Below are 24,428 nucleotides of genomic sequence, written 5' to 3' on the forward strand. Positions count from 1 at the left end.
GGGGCGAGACGTCGCCGTCTGGTGTACAGAAAGAATAGAGGTGTGCACATCAGCCCTGTTTAAGATCAGGTGTTTGACTGAAATCCTTTGGTTGAAAATTAACAAACAGCTTGAATGAAGTCTGTGGATGTTGTTTTTCTACTTGTGGTCTTCTGGGCCGGGATATCAGACAGTACAGTACTACCAAGGACCCAGTCAGCTGAAGGGCAGCATGCACACTGCAAAAAATGTCCATCACCGCAAGACTGAACCTTAAAGGGGACATATCATGCTCATTATCAGGTTCATAATTGTATTTTGGGGTTTCTACTAGAACATGTTTACATGCTTTAATGTTCAAAAAACACATTATTGTTCTCATACCGTCTGTCTAAATATACCCTTTATTCACTCTCTGTCTGAAACACTCTGTTTTAGCTCCTGTGTCTTTAAGACCCCCTCCTGAAAAAGTCCAGTCTGCTCTGGTTGGCTTGTGAGAAAAATATGGTACACCTTTGCAAAGGTAGTTCTCAAGCTGTGGGTGATACAAGTGCTGCAGAAATGAGTCCTAAAACCCGGAAATGAGTTAACATTTTTGCACTTTCGGTTTTCTTGTCTCGAAGTCAATGGGTTTTTTGAATAGGTTTTTACTAGGGCTGTCAAAGTTAAAGCGATAACGCGTTAAATTCATTTTCATGCTACTAATTTCTTTAACGCATTAATGCAATTTGTGATTTCGGAAGTTGTAGCGGGCTCAGTTTTAAAGCTAGGGTGAAGATACTGGTATCATATGAAACTAGAAAACCTAAGGAATCTATTGTCATACTAGCTTGCCGAGAAGGAGGTTAAATAACGCTCCAAACTTACGCTAAATTTTGGTGAGGAAAAACTGTCATGGCCATTTTCAAAGGGGTCCCTTGACCTCTGACCTCAAGATATGTGAATGAAAATGGGTTCTATGGGTACTCACGAGTCTCCCCTTTACAGACATGCCCACTTTATGATAATCACATGCAGTTGCGGTCAAGTCATAGTCAAATCAGCACACTGACACACTGACAGCTGTTGTTGCCAGTTGAGTTTGAGTTTGCCATGATATGATTTGAGCCTATTTTTTATGCTAAATGCAGTACCTGGGAGGGTTAGCCCAAAATATGGCCTGTGGTTAATACATGCTGAAGAAATTTTAATGCTTTCTTCTATGATATAAATACATCAGTAAATATCCCTGACGTGAATTCTGAAGCTTTTATGTGTCTTAAAAAGGCGGTTACTAACAAGTGGTTAAATGAGACTGTAAAACGTCATCACGCAGATACGTCCGCCTTTACAGCCTCGTTGTGTGTAATTTCCGGGTTAGCCTACAAAAATACGTCATCCCTGCACCTGCACTCTATATTCTAATGAGCCTGCATGTTACATAGGAAGGAGAATCACGTTTTCTGATCTAGACAGCCCACAAAAACTGACTGGGTTGTCTTATTTCACGTTTGTGGGTTGGTAGGCACTCCAGATACCCAAATGTATGAGCACAAACACTGAAAAAGTGAGTTTTTCATGATATGTCCCTTTTAAAATGTGAATTAAAGGGGTGAGGTCATGCCAATATCCCCTTTCTTCTCTCTGTTATATTACAAGTGTAATTATCTGGAAGATTTCCTATCTGTGTTTAGAAAAATGAGATGCTAACAATCAATACTAGATTAAGTTTCTTGCAGAGATGAATTTTGTGCAGTGCAGTCTTGTCTCTGAGGGCTGACGGTATCAAGATTAGAGCGGGTTTGAAGGAAGCTGACAAGATAGGGACACCCGAGGTGGTAAACGATGCCTTGCATCCAGACCCGTGGAGGTCAGCGGAAGACATCACGTGTCCAGCATGTACGAGAGCGAGGCGACGCTCTCCTGAGGTTTGTTCCACTGTGGCAGTAATGAAGAAGCCTGATAACCTTTGTCTTGACATTTTGCTCTGTGAATCAGAGCTGCTTTGGGAAGATGTCATGTACCGAGGATGCTGTTGCCTTAACAACTACAAAGCTGCCATATTTAGGGCAGAAATTGCGCATTAAGCCACCGTGACGCTTCCAAAATAGGCTGTGTTGTGAGTCGGCGTGGATACCGGTAGATAAGGTGTTGAACGAGGAGGGAAGGAGCAGGCTTCACTTAGGTTTGGTTGCAGAGAACAGAAGGCTAGTTCCTACCAGCCTCTCACTGTGTCACATTTGGTTTGTAAATATTAATCTATTATTATAATTACCAGGCGCCGGCCTGCCCGCTTTCACATGAAGGGCCTATGAGTCAAAGATGCTGCTGCTGAATAATGCAAAGCTCCTTGTGGCTCTGCCTCAGTTCAAGAGCCACAAACTGAGAAGCAGCACCGGGGCTGTCCTTGTTTGTTTAGATTCACAGCAAAACACAAAACACATTCATGATTGTGTTGTTGTCAGTGCAGAGTTGAAACTGAATGCACTCTGTTTGAGAAATGGTGGGTGTTGAGCATCCAGCCTCCTTCACAGTCTGTTCTGTGATACTGTCTGCTCTGCTGACATGGCATCTGCTCCCTCCCACCACGCTCTCTCTCTCTCTCCCTCAGACAATCGCTCACCACCAGCTCGTCCTCCAAGGGCGAACCGCAATTTATTACCTGTTAGTCATGCAGAACCACGGCGGCAGAAGATAAAATTAAAAAAAAGAAAATGCTGTCTTGAGCTTGATGAGTTTTAATTCAGAGTTAACTGAGGATTGACCAGGAACACAGCGGTTTGTGTTTCTATCAGTTGGTGTCATTATGGATGAACTCCTAGAAGATTTAATGAGCAACATATGCTTAACATAAACGTTTGGATTAAAACATTTAATCCAACCTGGTGAGTAAACTAACTCTGGCCCTCCGTACTTTACATCAATACCTCAAATGGAGCTAGTCAGGCTTTGCAATAATTCAATATTGTCATGTATTGATTTCCAGTGGAATTATATTGTAATTAAACTAAAATATTTTATTACCATTTAAAAAAATTCTGACAGCTGATTTTAATTAAAAACAATATTTTTATTTTATTTATTTTAGACAGAAAAAAGGTAAGGTAAGGTAATAATAGTTATAATTCACCATTAACAGCCGGTACTCTATTCATTTATAGTGCCTCTGCATTTTCCACAACATTGTCCTGTAAATATTTCAGAATAAAAGCCTTGTGTTAACAAATGAAGGGATTCTGTCCACAGAAAAAAGGGCTTTTATTTTGAAATGAAAACAGGAAGTGTTGATTCTGTGACATATTCTACAGATACAGACATTGAAACTGTCGTAATGTTGCTGGTATGATGTCAATATACAGTCAAAAGATCATTTTCACTGTCTATTTTTGCTGTGAACTGCACAGCACACGGTAAAAATAGGCGAGACCTCGAATCACGCAGGCTTTGTGGCTTCTCTAACTTGGGCGCTGAAATAAAAAGCAAGAGGTTCCGTGACGCACGTGCGCTGCTCATGCATCCTGTGTGTCCTGGCCGTTAGTTGTGGTACCATCAGGCCAATCAGAGCACAGTATTTAATCTCCAAAATAGGACCAGTTGTGTCTGAGATATTGTGTTTGAGTAAAAAGAAAAAAAAAGCTGGTATCTTCAAATGTGAGACAAAAATAAAGGTATCTGGGAAAGAGGCCAGCTCAGGAGGGCTTGAAGGCGGTTCATGCATCTTTGTCCAAAACCTGGCACAGACCATCAGGTGGTGCCAGGAAACTCCCCGGTGGAGCAGCTTCTATACTGATCGCCCAAAGATCCAGACACGCATTCCAGCTCCAACAGACCTCTTTAGGTCACGGCGCTTCCTGAGCCAACCGAGCAGCTCCCTGACGCGCTTTAATGTATTACTTTAATTTTACAAGAAACTCTGTCTGTGCTTTAGCCTGAGGATGAGAGTAAATTATTTAGAAAATGTCCCATTTTACAGACATTTCTTGACAGTCTAGTGCACACCAACTGAGTGTTTTTTTAAGTCAGGTGACATTATCTTGAAACAAGTCGAATGATCCGCCGTATTTTCACTGATATCATCAAAGAGCTAAGAAAACCCTTAAAACAAGCGAGGTAGGAGCTGGAGCAGCTAAAATGATCTCATCACTCCGGCAGCTTTTTCTATCTGCTTTGGGAAAGATAAGATTTTAATATAAATGTGGATTAAAAGGCTGTTTTTCAGTGTGTTTAGAGCCGGGGTAGTCAAAGCTGCAGGTACTGTGTGGTTGTTGATGCAGCAGCGGGTTTGAAGCCAGATTGGGTTTAATGGTCTTAATCATCGCTCACTCTCCAGTCAGAGTTAGATGGAGCTCAGCACCATTTCAGCTCTCCTTCACTCTTCATTGCAGACTGCCTGCCGAGAAGGGACGGCATATGTCCCGTCATCTGTCCACGCCATATGCCACGCCCATGATCATTTAAAGTCTCATGCCTTATTTGACATTTCCAGCCACTGATGAAATGGTCAGAACGGGCACTGGCACAGTCACAAATGCATTTGGCATCTCTCTTATCCATCTCAGTTCATTGTTACGACCAATTATCCCTCTATCAACATTGGAGTCACACATTCAGGTCACCTCAATTATAAAGTTTTACATAATCACTTTGACTCTACAAACTTTCCCCTTCTTCTTACATAAGAGCTTGTCATATTAGAGTCAGTGTGTCTGTGTGTGCGTGTGATTTATTTCTCTGTCTATGACTCTGGGCAGTGTCTTGGAGAGTCCCAGCCGGCTAGATGAAGAGCACCGCCTCATCGCTCGCTACGCTGCTCGCCTGGCAGCCGAGGCGGGCAACTCCACAGTGAGTGTCTCACAGAACGGCCCGTGGTGGGCTTCAGTCGACCCCGCACTTCACATCTAATGCTTTGACAAGTCATTGTTAGGGGCTTCATTGTGGCTGGAGAACTTAAATGTATAAGACTACTCGTACTTTAAAGTCAGACTGTGTTATACTATACGTGCTCTTATCTACCAGCGGTTTTACTTGAAAATAAAAATCATCCGCTGTCAAAATCTTGTTTTGTACTGTAGACACATTTTTGGTGATCATGGTCAGCGCTAAGCACGGTGACAAATACAATACGTTTCCTGTGACTTCTTCACAATAAAAGCTGCCCAGTGTTTCACCAGTTGATGGCTTTTAAAGGGCAGGTCCATTACTATTATTATTATTAATTTTTTTTTAGTTTTTATATCATTCTGTAGCTTCCCAGTGGTGTTCCTTATGTATTCAAATATGAACATTTCCCAAGCCCTAATAAAAACGTTTTCCCACGTGACCTGACGTAGGTTTCTGCATGATGACGCTTCTACATATACAGTATATACTGTATACATCCTTGTAGTAAATTAGATGGCAGTCGGCGTGCTCCCAGTTTGGAGAAGCAGACAAGAATACCACCACAGAAGCTTAGCAATGTACTGCTGTGTGGACGCCACGTTAATTCGGATCCGAAAGTCACACAATAACAAACAAATTCACCAATCGATGTAGCGGTAGGCTCCGGTGTTCTGCAAGATAAAATCACTGTTTTTATGAATGGAGTCTGGTTTAGTGGCTTTAAAGACAGCGACATAACGGCTTCAGTTCCCCATCGGAAAAGGCTGTCTGACGCCGAGGTAACGCGGTGGAAATATATGTACTAAATATAGAGTATACTTAAACTGATTTCAGGTTGCTAAAATGCGTTTTTCTGTTGCTCCTGTCCACAGCCGCTTCACTTCGCCGTCAGACAGTCGTTATATCACTCTCTTCAAAGCCACCAGACTGCATTCACAAAATAATAATTTTACCTCGCAGAACGTGGGAGTATATAAACAACCCCACTTCAAAAAATTCCAAACTAACCCTTTCAGTTATTTCCAAACTTAGCCCAGCTAACTTTGACTCAGCTAGTGTAGCATTCACATTATTCATAACCTTATTGATTAGCTTACTTACCTACGTCACTACTTATTGCTAAGGACTGAGAGGGCGTTTCCATTTAAAAAAAACAGAAAAGAACGCAGATGGACCCGCCTTTTAATACAAAGCAACAGCTGTAGGAAATACAGTAACTTAATACAGCTCTGATATGATATAAAGAGAGTGAACACTAACAATTAAGATAAATTAGATAAAATTGTTCTGGATTACCTGCATTTTTACTCTGAATCCCTGACACGTATGTAGTCAATGTGAATCCAGCGTGGGAATGGCAGACTCCGCCACTACCAATAAAAACTATCGTATAGAGAGATAATACAGAATGTGAATAGATTATTATCTATTAAAGAATCAACAATGTGGTTTGATTTCATAAAAATCTTGAGGATTATAACTTTAAAGTCCTTGAAAACGATAAATATCCATGCCTAAATAAGCATCATCAGGGTTTTTGATAAAAAGACATAAGGTAGAAGCTTGTCTACATCAACATTTTGGGAGACAAGTTAACATAAAATGTCCCTGTAGGGTTACTTTGGGTTTATTTGGATTAGTACTTTGCATCCCTTTATATGGAGGGATAAAGGAAAGCGTTGGTGATCCGAAACAGGTCCCTGTTTATGCAGAAACATAATAAGCCTCCAGCAGAGAGTCATTACTGCTCACTGTGGTCAGAAGGTGGCTGTTGGTGTTTGAATTTTGTCTTCCTACCGTTACTAATGCCATGCTATGCTAATTTTGTTTTTCAGCAACAATGTCCTCCAACAGATCTGGGTTTCAACTTCGATGCCAATAAGCAACAGAGACAGCTGATTGCAGAGCTGGAGAACAAAAACAGGTACAATTTATCATTTAAACATCAGTTATTCATTGGAAACAAATCAGTTTTGTTTTACTGATCGGTTGGCTGGTTGTGGTGTAAAGTAAGTATTATTATTATTAGTTTATTTGACTTAAGTACTGCACTTAAATATAGTTTTAGGTCCTTGCTATTTACTTGAGTATTATTTGAATATTTTGATCCCATTTTATACTTCTTGTCCACTATGTTCTATAATTACTAGTTACTTTGCAGATTCAGATTTTTGCCATTGCGACTGTTGTAGCGGGCCAACTTCCGTATAAACCTATTTGTGGAAACTGGCCTTAACAGACGCCGATTTGGCTCTCTGACTATCTCCGCTAACCTGAACAGCCAGATGGTTAGTTTCACAGAACCATCTTAGAAGCCGTCATTGGAAACTGTTTGGAAAACGGCAGGCACGTTCAAAAAAATACTTTTACAGGTGATTGGATGAACCATCTGTCAATCAAACTCTTCCCGAAGCCAGTCAGGAAAAGAGCAAAAACATATTTTCCGTTGAGAAAAGTCTTCAGTGCCGTTCTTTGCTCTTCTTTCAATGAAGAAAGACTCTCGCTGTTATAGCTACGCTAACCTCTTCAGGAGCCGCCATCGTTGTTTAGAACGAACGTGTCGCCTCTCCGTGTTGCCTCTTACACACATAAGCCACGCCCGTAGCTGGCAGTAGCCTTACAGGACGCTGATTGGTCCATGGTCTGGCGAGCCAGACACAAACGCATAACTTGAAGCCTGACAAGATGGAATATGTGATATCGCAATTCTCGCGTGATCTCATGACGTTGCGCAATTCCATTTGCCTCGCCAGCTTAGCGGCGGAGCAACGCACTTTACAGCCCCACTGACGTGTGTTGTCACCAAAACTACTAACAACAATCTTGGCAGTAAAATCACAACTCTTTAAAATATGCTTATTTCCCAAAATGTCGGACTATCCCTTTAACATTTGCTCTACCTCAACCAGCTACACCATTAATACAACATATATATAGTAAAACACTATGAAAGCAGACATTCTGCATGAGTAGTACTTTTACTTTTGTTACTGTAAGTACATTTTGCTGATAATACTTCTATACTTTTACTTTAAGTCAAATTTTGAATGCAGGATTTTTAATTGTGACGGACTATTTTTACATTGTTGTATTTCTGCTTTAACTTGCGTAAAGAATCTCAGTATTTCTTCCACCACTGCTGCTGTTTAGTGAACTGATTGATTGACTCATTCAGGGAGATCCTCCAAGAGATCCAGCGGCTGCGTCTGGAGCACGAGCAGGCCTCTCAGCCGACCCCAGAAAAAGCCCAGCAGAACCCCACTCTTCTGACTGAACTACGGCTCCTCAGGTATCCTCCCCGCTAACACCACCACCACCACACCTCATACCAGAGCATCTTCCTCCCAACAACAGGGAGAAGGAGCCATATATTAAGCAGATCTAGTAATAAAACCACACCAGGGCTGTTGCATTAATGTAGGCTGGACTCATTCTTCAAGTAGAAATAATGTCCTGCTAATTCAGGAGGGTGTTTGTGAATTAGCTTCACCGGCAGCAGCGTCGGCATTTGTCATGCTGGCAGGACAACGAGACCCCTTGGGTTCAGTTCTTGGAAGAGACTCACCCTGAGAGGACGCGTTACAGAACTTATTGCCCTGAATGACTCCTTGTTTGTCTGGCCTGGCCTGAATAATGAATCAGCGGTCAGTCATAGCAGAACTAGAGATGAATTTGAATTATGCTGTCTCACTCTTTGGCATGTTAGAGGATGGAGGTATGTACAAGAATCCAATTTTAAAACATAAAAACTATAAAATAATTGGTTTATATCACCGGAGGATACATTTATTCCACTTATTATTCCTCCCACTATAATTCAAACATGTCTAAAGACATTTTTCAACTCACTGAGCCTGTTTGTGATTCACGTTTTATACCAAGACATTATCAAGTAGTCATATTTCAGCACAGACTGTGCACTGTGTTTGGAGGCTGGCTGGACGGCTCTGATGTTTCCTTTATTCAGCTCGGAGATACAGAACAGAGCAGAGGTGTTTACAGTCGGCAGCTGTTAGTGAGTCTTTGAGAGGTCGACTCCAAACAGACAGATGATTGCTACGGCTCTTTGAAGGTTTTGCAAAAATGCAGTTAGTCATTGTGAACACCAGAGGGTGATAATAAGCCAGAATCCTCACCTAAAAGACATGGCCAGATATTCAAGTCATACTGCTCTGCGTGTTTAGAGCGAGTGAAACTGCTGGGATTCGCAGCTTTCTCCTTGCAGATGAGATCACAGTGAATGAATAAATATTCAATTTTACATCTCTCTTGAAGCAGTCAGTGATCCAGGGCAACATTTTTAGTTCATAAAGAGGTCAGGTGCACCACAGTAAATAAAATAAGACTTCTGTTGGTCACAAATATTTTTGTTGACCAGTAGTGCAGCTACAGTAGGTGCAGCCTGTGAGTGTTAAATGTGGGGTGAAACACATTTTTATGCTCCAATAATGCAGTCTTGCTAAAAAATAAGTGATAATGTAAAATAAAACTCACAATGGGAAAGATGGGCCAGATATGCCTCCATGACAATTAAAGGTATTTGTAACAGTGACGTGGTATAAATACTAGAGAAATGCAGTGTAGTGATGTGATGCAAATACCATTGTTGTGTCCGAAATTCCATACTAACATGCTGTTTAGTACGCTAAAACAGTATGTGAGATTTTTAGAATGTCCGAAACCTTAGTATGAAACCAATAATACACAAATTGCAAACTGTTTCTGGTGAAATATTACAGTATGCAAACGCTGGACACCACGCCTGCATAAATATCCCACAATGCAATGTGGTGGTGATGACAGACGTTGACGAACAGCTCTGTAACGTCAATAACGCTTCAATTTAACTGTAAGTGTAAGATTTCACTTTGCTAGGCGTAATATAGTTTTTAAATTAATTCAGACTTTGATTCTCACAAACCGTCGCTTCGGTCGCATGATGTTGGCACGGGTTACCATGGTTACACGTCTCCAATCGGCAAGGAGGCTTTCAGACACATACTTCTGTTTATTTGCACAAAAGTATGTTGAACGATACACATATTGGGTATGTAGTGCATACAATAGTATGCGATTTATGACTCTACATACTTTGTGTCTGCAACTGATCCTTGACTTATTGGACCCTAAAGCAAATCTGAACCTCCTCACACACATCTGTACAGGTATCTGGGGTGTATTTGTGATATAATTTACAGACGTGCTTCCCCAAACTGCTCACAAAAAATGGAAATTGATTCCCCAAAAATATCAAGGCATGCTACGTTGTTAAAGTAAAGTATTACATCTATGTGCGCATTGTGTTTCATTACCGTCAGCTCCAAGTAGCACTTCCTCCCCTGTGTTTTAATGTATCCTCAATCTCTGTCCTTCCTTCTGCTGCAGACACAGGAAGGACGAGCTGGAGAGGCGCATGTCGGCCCTGCAGGAGAGCAGACGGGAGCTGATGGTGCAGCTGGAGGGACTCATGAGGCTGCTAAAGGTAAGACGATCACCTGCTCCTAGATGAATTAGGTGTGATGAAAAGGCCTCTGAATCACTATTAATATCCTACCGTAGGATGATGCATATATACTTTGCCATTGTCCTAAATTATCATTTTACAGGTTTTGTACATTTAGTTTACATGATTCGGTTTTAAAGCTTTGGTGGCATGTTTGATTTAAATGAGATGTTGGCATGTTTGATTCTTTAAAACCGAGACATAGCGGTGATCTTAAGTTATGTCGAATAGCCGTACGGTGCATGCAGAAATCCCTTTCTTCTTCTACTTCTTCTGCTGCTTTAATTCTGTTGCTCTCACTCTTCTTGCTCTCTCTCACTGCTTACCTTTGCTGGCTGATAGGATGAGGAGCAGAAGCAGGCTGTAAGTTGCCCTTAATTCAGTTTGCAAGGCTAAAATACCTGGCTCTAGTCTCAGCACTTAGTTTAATGCTACTATACTCCCCTCCTTCACACAGATGTGATTGAAGGAAGTTTTTTATTATAGATTTTAAGAAGGCTGTTAGGGAAGATAATAGGATTCCACTATCTAACTGGGTTACACTGATCTAGTCCTCTTATCCCGGCTACTCCACCGCTTCCTTGTTAGCACCATCGGGGAGTTAAAACTACAGACTGCGACATCTTTAAAACCAGGTTTTCCCAGGTCCTTGGTCCAAACAAGTTGAGAGAACTGTGTTTTTCGTTAGCCCAAATGTCAGGGACCTGTTTCTTTCATCGGCACTAACAACCTCCCTTCTAATGTGACTGCAGTCTGGCCGGCCATCTGCTGCCTGGCTGCGAGCCATCGACCTGGGCCTGCACCAGTCCCAGAGACACACAGTGATCCTTTCTCTGAGAGATACATCTCTGGTCTCAGCACAGGCCCAGCCGTTCACCCACACATGCTTCTCGTTACCCCCTCGATGCAGTAAAGGTGCACTATAGACACACAGGGTATAGTCAGCCAGTATAGGGTTTCCACAAGGTTTTCTGGCCTTTAAACCATTGTTTTTGTTTGTTCTCCCTACACGGATTAAGTTCTTTTGGTCACATCTGTGTCTGTGCTTGTTTTAATCAAAGTCACCTTTAGAAGCAAAAAGGTCACCTCTTCCCAAAGCTGCAAAGCTGTGATTGCAATATGGCGTCTTCCATTGAAATGCGGTTGTTCCGGAGTTGGCTTTGTTGATGTGGAGATTAATCAAAAGCCCAGATTTACTAAAAGCTTACAGATGGAAGACTGTCCAGTATGTCGTGAAAATAACCAAATATGCCATGCTATCTGCTCACTATGCACCAGCAAAAAGACGCCCGATAACATTCCTCAGCTCGTCTTTTTTGCACCTGTCAAGGTCAAAAAAATAATGTGTATTTCTCATTCTTTTGGTGATATAGAATATACTTTCTGACGCAACTCATACTCATGTTTCAAGACCAACTTCCCCAAATTATTGTGAGACTTTTTAGTCTCACAATAATTCAGTCATGAAAATAGGCATTTTGTCCCTATGTATTACGGGATAACTAAACTTGGGTTTGAAGGAATAGTTGGACATTTTGGGAAATATGATTTCTTGCCAAGAGAGACCACTCTCATGTCTGTACGGTAAATATAAAGCTACGTTGGTTAGCATAGCTTAGCATAAAGACTGGAAATGGGGGGAAACAGCTAGCCTGGGTCTGTCCAAAGGTAACAAAATCTGCATACCAGTACCTAAGCTCACTGATTTTAATGTTACATCTCTTTGTTTAATCTGTACAAAAACAGGAGTGTAAAAACGACAAAATGTGGTCATGTGGTCTTACGCTCGGCAAGAAAGCAAATAAGGGTATTTCCCGAAATGTTGATCTATCACATACAGTGTAGTGAAATGCCAAATTCTAAAGGTCACATATTTTGCTGATGACACTATCAATATCACGGGTGTTTTTATGTTGCAGTCCCAGTCTGGAGGCTCCCCTCATTCCTCCCCCAGTCACGGTGCGGGCTGCTCCATGCCCATGCCCATACGCTCCACCTCGGCTGGTTCCACCCCAACTCACACACCACAGGATTGCCTGGCAGGCGTGGGAGGGGACGTGCTTGAGGCCTTTGCTCAGGGTGAGTGTGCATCCAAAACAACAACTTGATCTCATGGGAAGGTGTATAAATAGCACAACATTACAAAGACATTCCGCGTGTCATGAGAACGCATTTGTATGCCTCTTTTCACGTGTTTTTTCGCCCTGCATCAAACTACAGTAACGACCACAAAACCACTCAGTTAAGTGTAGGAAAACATCATGGTTAGGCTTAAAATAAGCGTGTAAACTAAGTAAAATATGTACGGAAACAACGTAACAGAAGTACAGAAAACACATCACAAACATAGATAAAAAACATGTCACAAAAGTCACTAAAAAAATGTTACAAACGTCATTTAAAAGCACGTCACTAACGGAAATAGCTCAACAACACACTTTGGGACATGAACACCGGTCTCCTGAGAGTCCTGTGTTGTTTGTTTGACTTTTTTTTATCCAAACCGTCAAATAATATTTCCCATGATAATGCAGTGATTCTACCACCAGGATATGAACTTCAGCTGCCTTTGCCTATTTACACTTTCACATGATTACCAAGACTAGAAACTGCGTGTGCGTTGATTTGAAAATGTCTCTGTTTTTCTAGGTGTACCTAGAAATCTTCGGAATGATCTATTAGTTGCTGCTGACTCAATCACAAACACCATGTCGTCACTGGTGAAAGAGCTCCACTCAGGTTAGTCTACACTACATGTTTCATGGTCTGAGTCTAGTTTTATCATCTGAATCATGTTCCATTTAAGATGGTTTTGTTTCGTGGAATTTAACATTACTGACTGAGATATCTTTCTCTGCATATGTGTCATTCTCACACCTGATTCTGATACGTTTCCCTCTATATATTTCTAAGTTATTCCGTTGTGACCAAAAACTGTCACTAAAATCTCCGGTTTTATTTTTAAAGTTGATGACGTAGTAGTGGAAGAGGAGACCAACATGAGGAACGGTGGGGACAGAGGTAAGTCTAAATACATGCTAATAGTTTCCTACTTTAATCTCTCAGAGCCAGTCATACTATTTAGTCATACTATTTAGAGAGTATGCCACTCAAAAACAGAATTATTTGTGTTGATCATAAAGATTGGCAAAAAAATAAACATGCAGTATTTCCTTCCTTCTTTTCAGCTGAAGCAGAATGAACAACAAAAAGTAGGAATTATATTAATATTATATGCATTATATTATATGTATTGCATATATAACGTAGCGCAGAAGCCGTGGTTGTAATAACTTGATTTCATTCTTGAGAGCACAAGTTACTTCTACTGTTATTTCGAGATATGACAATTGCTTTCTCGTGATGTTGGGTGACTTATCGAGCTGTTGATTCCCAAGATACAACAACAGCAGGTTGTTTTCTCTCGTTAATATAATTACCTTGTTTTCAAAAGTAAATTAAAGGCAATTTTAATGTGTTAATTATCCCATCGCCTCAAAAAAACATACCGTTATGTCGATATATTGAGATAATTAACCCGTCATCACGAGAAAACAACCTGCTGTTGTTGTATCTTGACAAACAACAGCTTGTTTTCTCAAGATAACAAGATAATTAACCCACCATCATGAGAAAATGACTCTGACATCCTGAGATAAGGGGATAATTAACTCAGGATCTCAAGATTGATGGGATGAAATAAAATTATTGCAATCACGGCCGTTCTTGGCTTCCGTACATAATAATTTTATAGGAACAAGTTGCCTGAAGTACATTTTTTTGGACGAAAAGTAGTGGGTGCTAATTATGACAGCACTTGTTGGATTGGAAGAGTTGGCTGCACCTTTATCAGCCAATAAAATACTTGTTTGGCTCTTTATAATGAGCGTCTGCTACAACCCGCCATCCAAAGAAGTAAAGCACGATGGCACATTGCCACACAGTCATTTCTACTTTTTGTTTTTACAAACTAATTCAGACTTTGCAGGCTGTCAGCAGCACTAAATTGTATCTCCTGCTTGTGTATCCAGGCACATTGAGAGTACAGAAGCACTGAGGACAACACCATTCCACCCTGTAAGGACATACAGTCATCAACTGGGAAGAATCAGTAACAACAACAACAACAACCCCTGGCATTAGCACGTAGAGTAATGCATGCTGTAATCTAACAGGATTTCACTATGTGAAAAAAACGTCTCTTCACACCTTGCAGGTAGCAAGATGTGTCTAATTAGCGAGTGTGTATGTTGTCCTGTAAACAAAACCTGCTGTAATTAATTAATGATTTCCCTCATGACTGCTAAGGAATGGCTTGCTGTGCTTTCTCCCCCAACTGTTCCATTGCAGCAGTTCATTCTGTATATAAAATACTGTAAACACAAAGGGGGACGCCCCGACATGAAGGTGACAACATGTTCCCTGTTATTGCTTTTGTATAATTAGTATTTGTTTTGTTTTTTTTTTGTTTTTTTTTATCATTTTTGCATGAAGTTGCACTCATGTCTGGATTTAGGTACTGTACCATGCTATGCCAGCTCTCTGTGGGTTTATGATGACAGCTGGGGCGTCAGAAGTGTCTTGCCTCAGAATTCACGCTGAGTGTGTTAACTTTCACGACCATATTCTGGAGTTTGTTATTTAAAAAAAAAAAAAGTTTAAAGTTTGTAAAAGCAGAATTCTGGATATGCTCCACTTTCAATTAATAATAGTTTGACATTTTGGGAAATACACTTATTCCCCTATTTGCTGACAGTTGGATGAGATCGATACCATTCACTTTCTGGAGCCAGAAAAGGGTTATGTTAGCTTAGCATAAAGACTGGAAACGGGGGAAACAGCTAGCCTGGCTCTGCCGAAATGTATAAAAAGTGACTTCTTTGAGCCTTGCCGTCACCGTCAGGGTGCCAGATAACCAGCAGAGACTCCAGGAATTCACTGAGCTGGGCTTGTTTGATTTCTTACCAAGAGCTAGATGATATCTGTAAATAAATATGATGAAGAATATGAAGCTTCCACCAGCAGCCATATATCGTAGCTTAGCATAAAGACTGGAAACGGGGAAAACAGCCAGCTTTGCTCTGACCAGAGGTAACAAAATCCACCTACCTCCACCTCTAAAGCTCACTAAATAAAGGTGCAGTGTGTAGGATTTGGCGACATCTAGCGGTGGTGTTGCATATTGCAACCAAGTGAAACTTCTCCCATATGCCAAGCGTGTAGGAGAACTACAGTGGCTGACGCAATAATGCAAATAGCCTTATCTAGAGCCAGTGTTTGGTTTGTCCGTTCTGCCAATAGAGCCCACTTATTGCTACACACTGTTCCTTTAACGTTTTATATCTGGTTTGTTTAATCTGTACAAAAACCAAAGTGTAAAAACAACAAGTTGTACTTTTACAGGATGTTAAATACTGGACTATTTCTTGACTTGAGTCTTGTCGTTAAAGTGCGGTTGACAGGCAAAACCACAACTTGTTATTTTTACGCTTTGTTTTTAGACAGATTAAACAAATGAGATATAGCCAGGCTAGCTCTTTCTCCGTTTCCAGTCTCTATGCTAAGCTAAGCTAATCGGCTGATGGCTGCAGTTTCATATTTACTCCCAGACATAAGAGTGGTATTGATGTTCTCATCTAACTCTTGACAGTAAATACACTTTCTCACAAAATGTTGAACTATTCCCTTAATCATTAAAGAAATGAGTTGCAGCTATCGTCAGGAGACACTTGTGTTTCCATGATAATATTCTTTCTATGAATGTGTGCAGGGATATCTGTTATTACAGTATGAAGACACACATTAACAAGTTATTCTCATTCAGACCTTAACCAGGAATAATAGCTGGTATCCAGAATACAGTGTGCATGTAAACACACTCACTGAGTCACGTACTGTACTGCTGCTACTGCGCTCTCAGTGAGCCACCCTTACAAACAAGAGGGCTGCGCGATTAAAACTAAAAAAAAAAACCGAGGGGCTACTGTACTACAAACACAACAATGAGCCGAGTCTCGTCGTTTCCTCCCTGTGAAAACTTCACTGAACACACCTGACTAGCTGGCAGCTTAAGTATTTATTGTTTCAAGTGTAGGGAAGCACCTCAGGATGTTTAAATAGTAATGAATTAGGCACTGAGTTTTAGTTAGACAATGAACACTTGTACAGTATGTGAGGATGTAAGGTCGTAGGAAGCAAGTGCTTTGATAGCTTTATTAAGTTAATAAAGGAATATTGAAAATGTTTATGTGCAATGAAAGTAGGTGCTCAGGGACTGCTAGTTAAAACATGGTGGTAATGTCCTTTAACTGATAGACGTCATTGACCACAGACTGAGAGGTTAAAGGTCAACGATGATTAAAAATGGAGGGTTTCATTCTAAAATACACCCCCGCTGTTATTCACAGATAAAACTTGTGATCCCTGTCGTAAGGTTTAGTTGTCCTAAAGTAGTTCAGTTTATTCTCATTTCACCAGTCGATTAGTCTCATTTTGGAATGAAACTCTTTAATAAATAACTAGAGGAAAACAACAGCAAGTGATGAAATGCTGGGTAAAGAAAGTGGATCAGTAGAAGGAGAGATGTTTTTCTGAAGTGCTATTTGGTGAAGCATGTTGGATATAGTTTGTCTGTGTGAATTTGTGTCTTTCACGGAAAAGCGAAGCGATTACAGAGGTAGCTGTCAACCAGAGAGGATGTTCATTTCCATCTTTACATTTTTGTCTTCTAGTTCAATGTTTTTTGTCCTTCAGGGTTGCCATTCATCTCAGAAAAATGAGCAATGTTTGGTTTTTAGTCAATGTGATAAAGATGTGGGAGCAGTTTTAGAGTGATAAGCTCTCAAAGGAAGAATAATCGGACTGAAAAGCATGATGTTTTTTGTTTTGAGATGTGTACAGTGAGCCTCTCCTATAAGCTAAGTATAAGGTTTCAACAACCTGTTACACTGTGTCAAGAAGAAGAACAAAAAGAGGCTCCTCTGTTATCGACATTTTAAATGTGATGTTTTTATTCAGTTCTCTGTATGTTATCATTATTGTTTAGTATTAGTGGAGTACAGTCAATGTAATGAGTTTGTCAAAATGGAGAATCATGTGCACACTTATGCCCAAATATAAATTAATACGAAGAAGATGTAAAAACTGAAGTACCGTTGTTTAAAATTCTGTGACCGCCGCTGTTGAAAGGTTTAGTCTATTCAGTGGAAAAAGTCCAGAAATGATCAAAACTTAAAAAGTTACTGTCTTCCCCGTCATTCTGCATTTGAATTCAAAAACGTTCGTTTTCATTCTTTCAGTTTGTGCCTGTAGCTGTTCTGTAAAGTGCTGTATAAAGTAACCATTCAGCAAATAAGATGATCTATCAGCCTTTATGTCTGTGACTTTGTAGAGATTTTATTTATTTATTTAACGTGTTCTGGGGGAAACTCATGCTCAGCCTTTACATTTGTGCCAAACTGTTTGCAGACATTTGTGTGTGTCATACAAATTACAGGTATATATCAAAGTATATCTGCGTTAGTATGTTGTTGTTGCCCATAGTTTATTCACTTGAATGCCTGGAGATGTTAACGGTTTCCACCGCTGGAAAAAAACATTTAATAAAGACAGAACACACATTCCAGATCTCCTGATAGACTCACTGATGTCATTATAGCCAGTGTGGAGGCAATACTGTCAGACACCCCGTCAGAAGAACTCGGGGTAACACCAATAAAACACAGCCGGTCATACCGAGGTGCATCCATTGTGATCCTTTTATTGTTTGCAGAGAGACAATGTGCAAAGAGGACGACCTCGACGCCGACGCTCCCCTGATGTTATTTATCTATGTCTGTGTTCTGTACGGTTACGCTTCTGGTACACATTTGTTTCTCATGTTGATTTTACAAAACATAGTTTTATGTCACAAAGCCACTGTCTTTTGTAAATAAATCAAATGTGAGATATATTAAAAAGATTTAAAATATGGCTTTGACTGGTCATGTCTATCATTCACTGTGTTAGAGGTACTTATACTTGATATTTTTCTTTTCTTAACTTCTATTTCACAACTTTTTGCACTTTTGACCTATTACATGACAGCTGGAGTTATCACCTACTAAACTACAGAATTGTGTATAAAATAGTTATAGTGGGCTAGAAAGAGCTGAATTTCTTTGTTGTTTTTGCCCAACCTGTCTGTCACAAGCTTCCTCTTTATCAGCTTCTTTTAACCCGTTTTAACCCGAAAAACTATATTTAGTAGGAAAAATGACAACATTTGTTCTGATTGGTCTAAAGTTTTAAATTCTGGACATTTTTAGATCACATGAAAAATCACACTTTTATCAATAGTAAAAGTCAGGATTTTTGAAATATGAGGAAAACATGCTAACATTGTTTTTTTATCAAATGTTATCTACATGAAATATTTTTTTACAGTGCATATGTGTGCATATCTTTGATATTCAATACAGAAACCAAATACTTGATTGTGCTCCTTATAGTTTCTGAGATACAGACATTTTCTTATCATACTATATCTAGTATTTGGGCATATGGGACTAAGTTTTTTTCCTAAAATATAATGGAGTATATTGCAAAAAACAGTAGAAAAACTCACTTTTCAGCCAAATGGTTTCTATGTTTCTTCAGATTTGTGCTTAGGCAAGCCCAGATAACACTTCCACCAAAGGAAATTCAAAATTTCAGTTGCGGCAACACTTCCTCCCAAGAGATCAGACTAAAAGAAATCCTCTTTCCTGCTTCACCTAGAAACCTAAATCAAAAATTGGCCTTTTTTTCTGTTGCTTCAGGCACTGAGAAAGACAAAAACTATTCAGGTGAGATGAGGTCGAGACACTTTGATCTATCAGCATCCTCCTAACTAAACCCCCTATCAAACAGAGTTTCCGTCAGCTGGTAGCACACATAGTCCTATCTGTAGGTCATGTGGCATCCTCTTGCTGCTGCTGAGGCTGCTGTCCTCAGATGAACCACTCAGAGCCATTGAAAGAGGAGACGCCGCTGCTTCCAGATCAGTGAACCACATCCGCCTGCTGCACACACATTTCCTCTCTCTATCATCGCCCCTAAAGAGCTCAATCTGCCTCAGAGGGAGCTCTTCAGTGAGCCTTTAACCCTCCTGCATCTGTTACATTCACCTCACTGTGTCTCCGACTAGTGGGCGCGTACGGGATGGATGGATGGATGGATAGGTAAATGGATAGATAGATAGCTCTGTATGGGTTAATAGTCCTTCCTCCCTGTACACTTCATAGCTGTTTTGTGCATATATACTAAGCCTGCTTTTTAATTGCACCGTTAGGTTGTAAGTGTTTGTTGCAGCGGTCGGCTGCTATAGGGTTAATGGAATGAATGTGATAAGAGATTTGATATCTTGTTCTGGCTGCACTCTAGGAAATGAAATGAAGATGTGGAGCTAGATAAAGATCCTGCTCAGAGGATAAAATCTATGAGACTGCAAGAGATGAGCTGCATGCTCTTACATCCGTTCTGATATAGAGATTTAAGCAGAACCGAGAGGATGTAAGGATGGATAAATGGATAGATAGATAGCTCTGATAGATAGGCTTGAGCGGGATAGGCCAATGCTAGGGGCGTCAACCATCCATACAGGCGCCTCAAATGAGGGGAGAACAAATATTCAAAATGTATAACTTTTATTATTTTTTACTAATACTATTTTAATACTATTATTTCAAAATATTACAAAACTAGAATTACCGCATCACGGTTGTATGCCTCTGCCAACCAGTCTGTCCAAAATGTCGACACTTCATCATTTTATGTTATTAGACATTTGTGTGAAAATGTCATAATTAGCATAGGAATTCTTGAGTTATGGCCAAAAATGTGTTTTGTGAGGTCACATTGACCTTGACCTTTGACCACCAAAATATAAATCAGTTCATCCTTGAGTCCAGGGGGACGTTTTAACGGGACGGGATTTAAGGCCAAATAAATGATTAGCTCAGTGCACCCAGGAATGTAACTGGTTTGATTATCTACTTCAGAAGGTCCAGTACTGTTTGTTGAGCATGTTTGTTACTAAGAAATGTGTAAAATGCTTTAATATACTTAAAAGGCACATGACATTTTCCTATTAGTACAGTGTCATTATGTTGTTACACAGGAAAATTGTGCAAAAATGGGGATGTTTGCATCCCTCACTTTTATATGGTTTTCAACAGCTGCATAATTGCCATTTTAGTAGTAGTCCCAACCGTCTTCTGTCATCATACCTCTTTCAGAAGCTGTATTGCATTTTTATAAACCGATAACAATACTCAAGAAACTAGCAGTAAATGGAGCTAAGTTGAATTTGACTCAAATACTGTAACACGATTAAAGACATGAATTGTGTCGTCATGCATGTTCCTTATTAGTTTTTGTTATGCAAATGAAAAAATCAGGCTAACTTTAACCAAACTGCCACAGTTTTTACACTCAAAAGACACAAGAATGTCCTGCTAGACTGACAGTAACTTCATTGTTTTGCTTGATGAGCAGCATCATCTTGTACTTTACATTTTGTTTTACTTTTTAATATATTTTTGAATGATAGCATCAAAGGCACTCTGTTTCTTTCCCGTTCCTAAATTAATCCGATTTATCAAACACAGCAGACATTTTTACTCATTATAGCAGGGACGGCACAGGTGTTGTTAATAACATTAATGATGGTTCCGTTCCAGCATTTCATGCAACGCAATGCAGCAATAAACAACGTTATTATTAGTTACACCTGTATGTCCAAATGTCTGCTGTGAAAGCGGTCAATTCAAGCCGAGACAGGATAAGAAGACAATGTATTTTATCCCTGAACAGAATCTCAGGTGTCACAGCAGCCAAAGAGTACACAGAACAACAGAGAAATATATGAAAAATAAACTAATTTGACTGACAAAAATATGTCAAAATGTATAAATGTAACCGTTACATAGATAGGAAACAATGTGGTGTAATAGTTGAGGTTTGCGCAATGGAATTTGCAGAGTATGCAAATGCAACCACATATACATAAAACACTTTACCACACTGTACTGCATGTACTCGAACATCTGAGCCTACACAAAAGTAAATAAACGGAGTACTTACACAGTAAGCTTGTACTGTAGTGTGAGGATGTGTAGAAGAAGAAACGTTACATTCAAGTGTCAAGAAGTAAATATGCAATGTAGTATTATGAGAACAATAACTGCAGGAAGCACATGTTTCGCTTCACTAGGCCTCAAAGCTGGCCTGAGGCAGCAGCTAATTACATGGCTGCTTAGGGCCCCACAGCCACCAGGGGGCCCATAAACGCAGCAAATTAAAAATGGGGAAGTCTCCTCAGGTTCCTGTGTTCATTTTGTCAACATTTACATAAAATTACTTTGTGTGTGTTGTACTTGTATATTTTATGCAGAGATTAAAGCTGCACTAAACACATTTATTTGCCTTTCAGTTATTCTTATTGTAGTTAATTGTATATTAATGAATACATTTGCATATGCACCACACAAAGATCATTTTGAAACATAAAAGTTACCTATAGTTTTAATGTACACCACATTTCAAATGCCACTGGTGATATCTTTAAATGTAATATGACAATATCATGGCAGCTCCCCCTTAAATTTTCACATAGGTGACATGGACTGTTGCCATGAAGAGGGAGTCAAACACATATTCCCTATAGTCCCATGCTCCAAACAGGCCGGGGCTGGCGGTGCTTGGCCTCTACATTGGCACCTTAGCAATAAAATCGACATACACCAAATCTCTAAGGGGAAGTGGTGAATATAAGAAAAGGTTCTTGTGTTTATTTCAGCCCTGAGGTCACATCAGAGGGGCCGGAGTTGTACTTGGGGGGGCTACTGGGTAACTGGAACGTCTCTCAGGTGTAACATGAGTTTAAACATTAAGCGTGGAAGTGCTTCAATTGGGCACTAATGTTTAACCCTAAAAATGTTGAGGCATACCTGTGGTCTAGTGCAGTATATCCTTTTTTTCTGGTGACCCACTTTTTTAAAAATGACAAACCATCATGACCCAGTTCCCAACAGGCCTTATTTATAAATTGTGAGAAGAGTTCCTGACTATTTTACTGCCATTTCTGCATCACCTCATATCATCTTGGATAGCTAAACCAGCCATTACGAAGAGATATACGTTAAAAATCTCAACTTTGCTTTATGCATGTGTTTTTGGAACCATATACACATGTTACATACTTTATAAATGAGACCAAATAAATGCATTTAGGTGGAGTTAACAGGCTCTCGTTTTTTCTTCTAATCAGTAAAACAAACAGTGTACACTAGCCTTACATATTAGATTATAAGTACGCTATAATTATCAGAACAATACAAACATTCAGGCTCCATCATGTGGCTCGAAGGTGTATTGCAGATATAGATGTTAAATAAAAGGCTAAGGAAGAAATTCCAATTTATTTGGCGACCCTAATAAAATCTCCATCCCACTCTTTGAAAATGACTGGCCTAGTGGCCTAAAGCCGGGGACACACCAACCCGACATCAGAGAACTAGCGGCGACGAAGGCCGCCTGTTGCGTCGCCACATGTTGCCTTCGTTTTGGCTGACAAGTTGCACCCAAACACACTGCAAAGACTACAGCTGTCGCTACAGCATCGCTCAAAACAGTGAGGCGACACACGTCAGCTAAAACCACAATATCACTCTATATTTCACCTGCTTGGCAGTAATGTTAGCTGACCAGACGAAGGTCTCACCATGAATCCCTGCTGATCCTAGTGTTGGCTTTTCCTGCCTCAGCCTCCCGACCGCGGTCGGAGGGAACAGAGGAGACACCGGAATTTTGTTCAGAGACGATAACGTTTCTCGCTGCGGAGGCCCGTCACTTCAAAAGACACGGGAAACCGCTGCTGGTCTGGAGGAGCTGCAGCATTTATTTCTGCACAAACGTCCACTTTACATTTACTACATATTCTCAGAGCTACGAAGTCTTCTGCAGTGTGTAGTGTGCACGCATGCACGTGAGGTGGAGCGAGCTGAGTGAAGGCAGGCAAGGAGAGGAGCAGAGGAGCAGAGACTCCGGCCCTGGAGACCAAAGCTACGGTCTCCCCCGCGTCCTCCAACCGCGGCCAACACTGTTTTGCAAGACGGGCTTCACTAGATAGAACTTTGGTGCTTCTGTGTAGTTTGTGTTGGAGTCTTGTCTGAACAGCGTAGCCACACGCGAGCGCGCATGGGACACCAACCCGGATTGATTTATACACGTAAGAAGTTACTAACAGTCCCTTTAAGGATTTGGGGGGCCCATAATATATCCTCCTGGGAACCGAGTAAAATTTCCAATTACTTTTTTTGTGTGATTTCCTTCCTATTTAGTGTTAAAAGAAAATCTTACAATTTAGGCTTTATTAATTTTATTTTTTATTTTACAGCATGTCCACTGTAGTGGACCACAGGACCATTTCAGTGTGAAAGGACTATGGCTGTAGAGTGATATTAAACCAAGAATACACTTCAACTTGATTAAAAAAAAACACATGCCATATCACTGGAAAGCCCATGATGTCCTCTTTACAATACACCAGGGGTTGATAGAGTAAGTTAAAAGAGTAAAAGGATATGCATGTGGACAAAATGTCCACTACAGAGGACACATGTCAATGGGCTGGGTCTCAGGAGGATATATTAGTCTCTCAGACCTTCTTCACCCCTCTTCTCCTCCTCCCCTCTCTCTGCACACTGTGGTGAACCGGCAGTCTCTAGGACCCGGTGGCAGCCGGCAGACGGTCTGCAGGCCCCTGCAGAGAGAGCGGTGCATCTGGAGGAGAGCTGGCCGGCTGGAGGAGGTGGAGGACGGGGAGAGAAGAGGAAGGAGGCTCCGGGAGCAAAGCGAGAGACAAAAAGGGTCAGGCCTGGGACTTGGGAAAAATCGGGTAACGAAACACACAGCAGCGATTCACGCATTTAAATCCGTTTAACCCGGCACTGCTATAACCGTGCAGGAAGGGTAACCTTCATGTGCACAAAAAAAAACGTGAGACTGAGAGCGGAAGGCGCTCGATGGAAATGGGGAAATAGCTTTAAATGTTGCATTTTTGCAG

The 24,428-nt window shown here is 40.6% G+C and overlaps 2 protein-coding genes and 1 long non-coding RNA gene across 13 annotated transcripts in view; 2 read left to right on the plus strand and 1 right to left on the minus strand.

Annotated features, from left to right (window-relative positions):
• Positions 1-18,314, plus strand: part of dtnbb (dystrobrevin, beta b) — a 39,123-nt gene extending 20,809 nt beyond the window's left edge. For 3 of the 6 annotated variants that reach the window (XM_037746254.1, XM_037746253.1, XM_037746257.1), the window contains 9 exons: positions 4,710-4,800; positions 6,675-6,763; positions 8,015-8,128; positions 10,225-10,321; positions 10,685-10,705; positions 12,262-12,421; positions 12,992-13,081; positions 13,310-13,363; positions 14,374-18,314. In XM_037746254.1, coding sequence (XP_037602182.1) covers positions 4,710-4,800; positions 6,675-6,763; positions 8,015-8,128; positions 10,225-10,321; positions 10,685-10,705; positions 12,262-12,421; positions 12,992-13,081; positions 13,310-13,363; positions 14,374-14,399 — 742 coding nt within the window. In that variant the 3' untranslated portion in view covers positions 14,400-18,314. Of the gene's footprint in view, positions 1-4,709; positions 4,801-6,674; positions 6,764-8,014; positions 8,129-10,224; positions 10,322-10,684; positions 10,706-12,261; positions 12,422-12,991; positions 13,082-13,309; positions 13,364-13,530; positions 13,555-14,373 lie in introns of all 6 variants that reach the window. The other 3 variants (XM_037746256.1, XM_037746258.1, XM_037746255.1) reach the window with 2 other exon arrangements.
• LOC119474306 overlaps positions 1-24,428 on the minus strand; it is a 95,693-nt gene that overhangs the window by 17,767 nt on the left and 53,498 nt on the right. The window lies entirely within an intron of this gene.
• LOC119474300 (DNA (cytosine-5)-methyltransferase 3A-like) overlaps positions 24,119-24,428 on the plus strand; it is a 49,348-nt gene continuing 49,038 nt past the window's right edge. For 4 of the 5 annotated variants that reach the window (XM_037746248.1, XM_037746250.1, XM_037746251.1 and 1 more), the window contains exon 1: positions 24,119-24,260. The gene's annotated coding sequence lies outside the window, so the exon portion shown is untranslated. The remainder of the gene's footprint in view (positions 24,261-24,428) is intronic. The other variant, XM_037746249.1, reaches the window with a different exon arrangement.

The sequence above is a fragment of the Sebastes umbrosus genome, chromosome 16 (genome assembly GCF_015220745.1).
Source record: "Sebastes umbrosus isolate fSebUmb1 chromosome 16, fSebUmb1.pri, whole genome shotgun sequence".
Taxonomy (NCBI): domain Eukaryota; kingdom Metazoa; phylum Chordata; class Actinopteri; order Perciformes; family Sebastidae; genus Sebastes; species Sebastes umbrosus.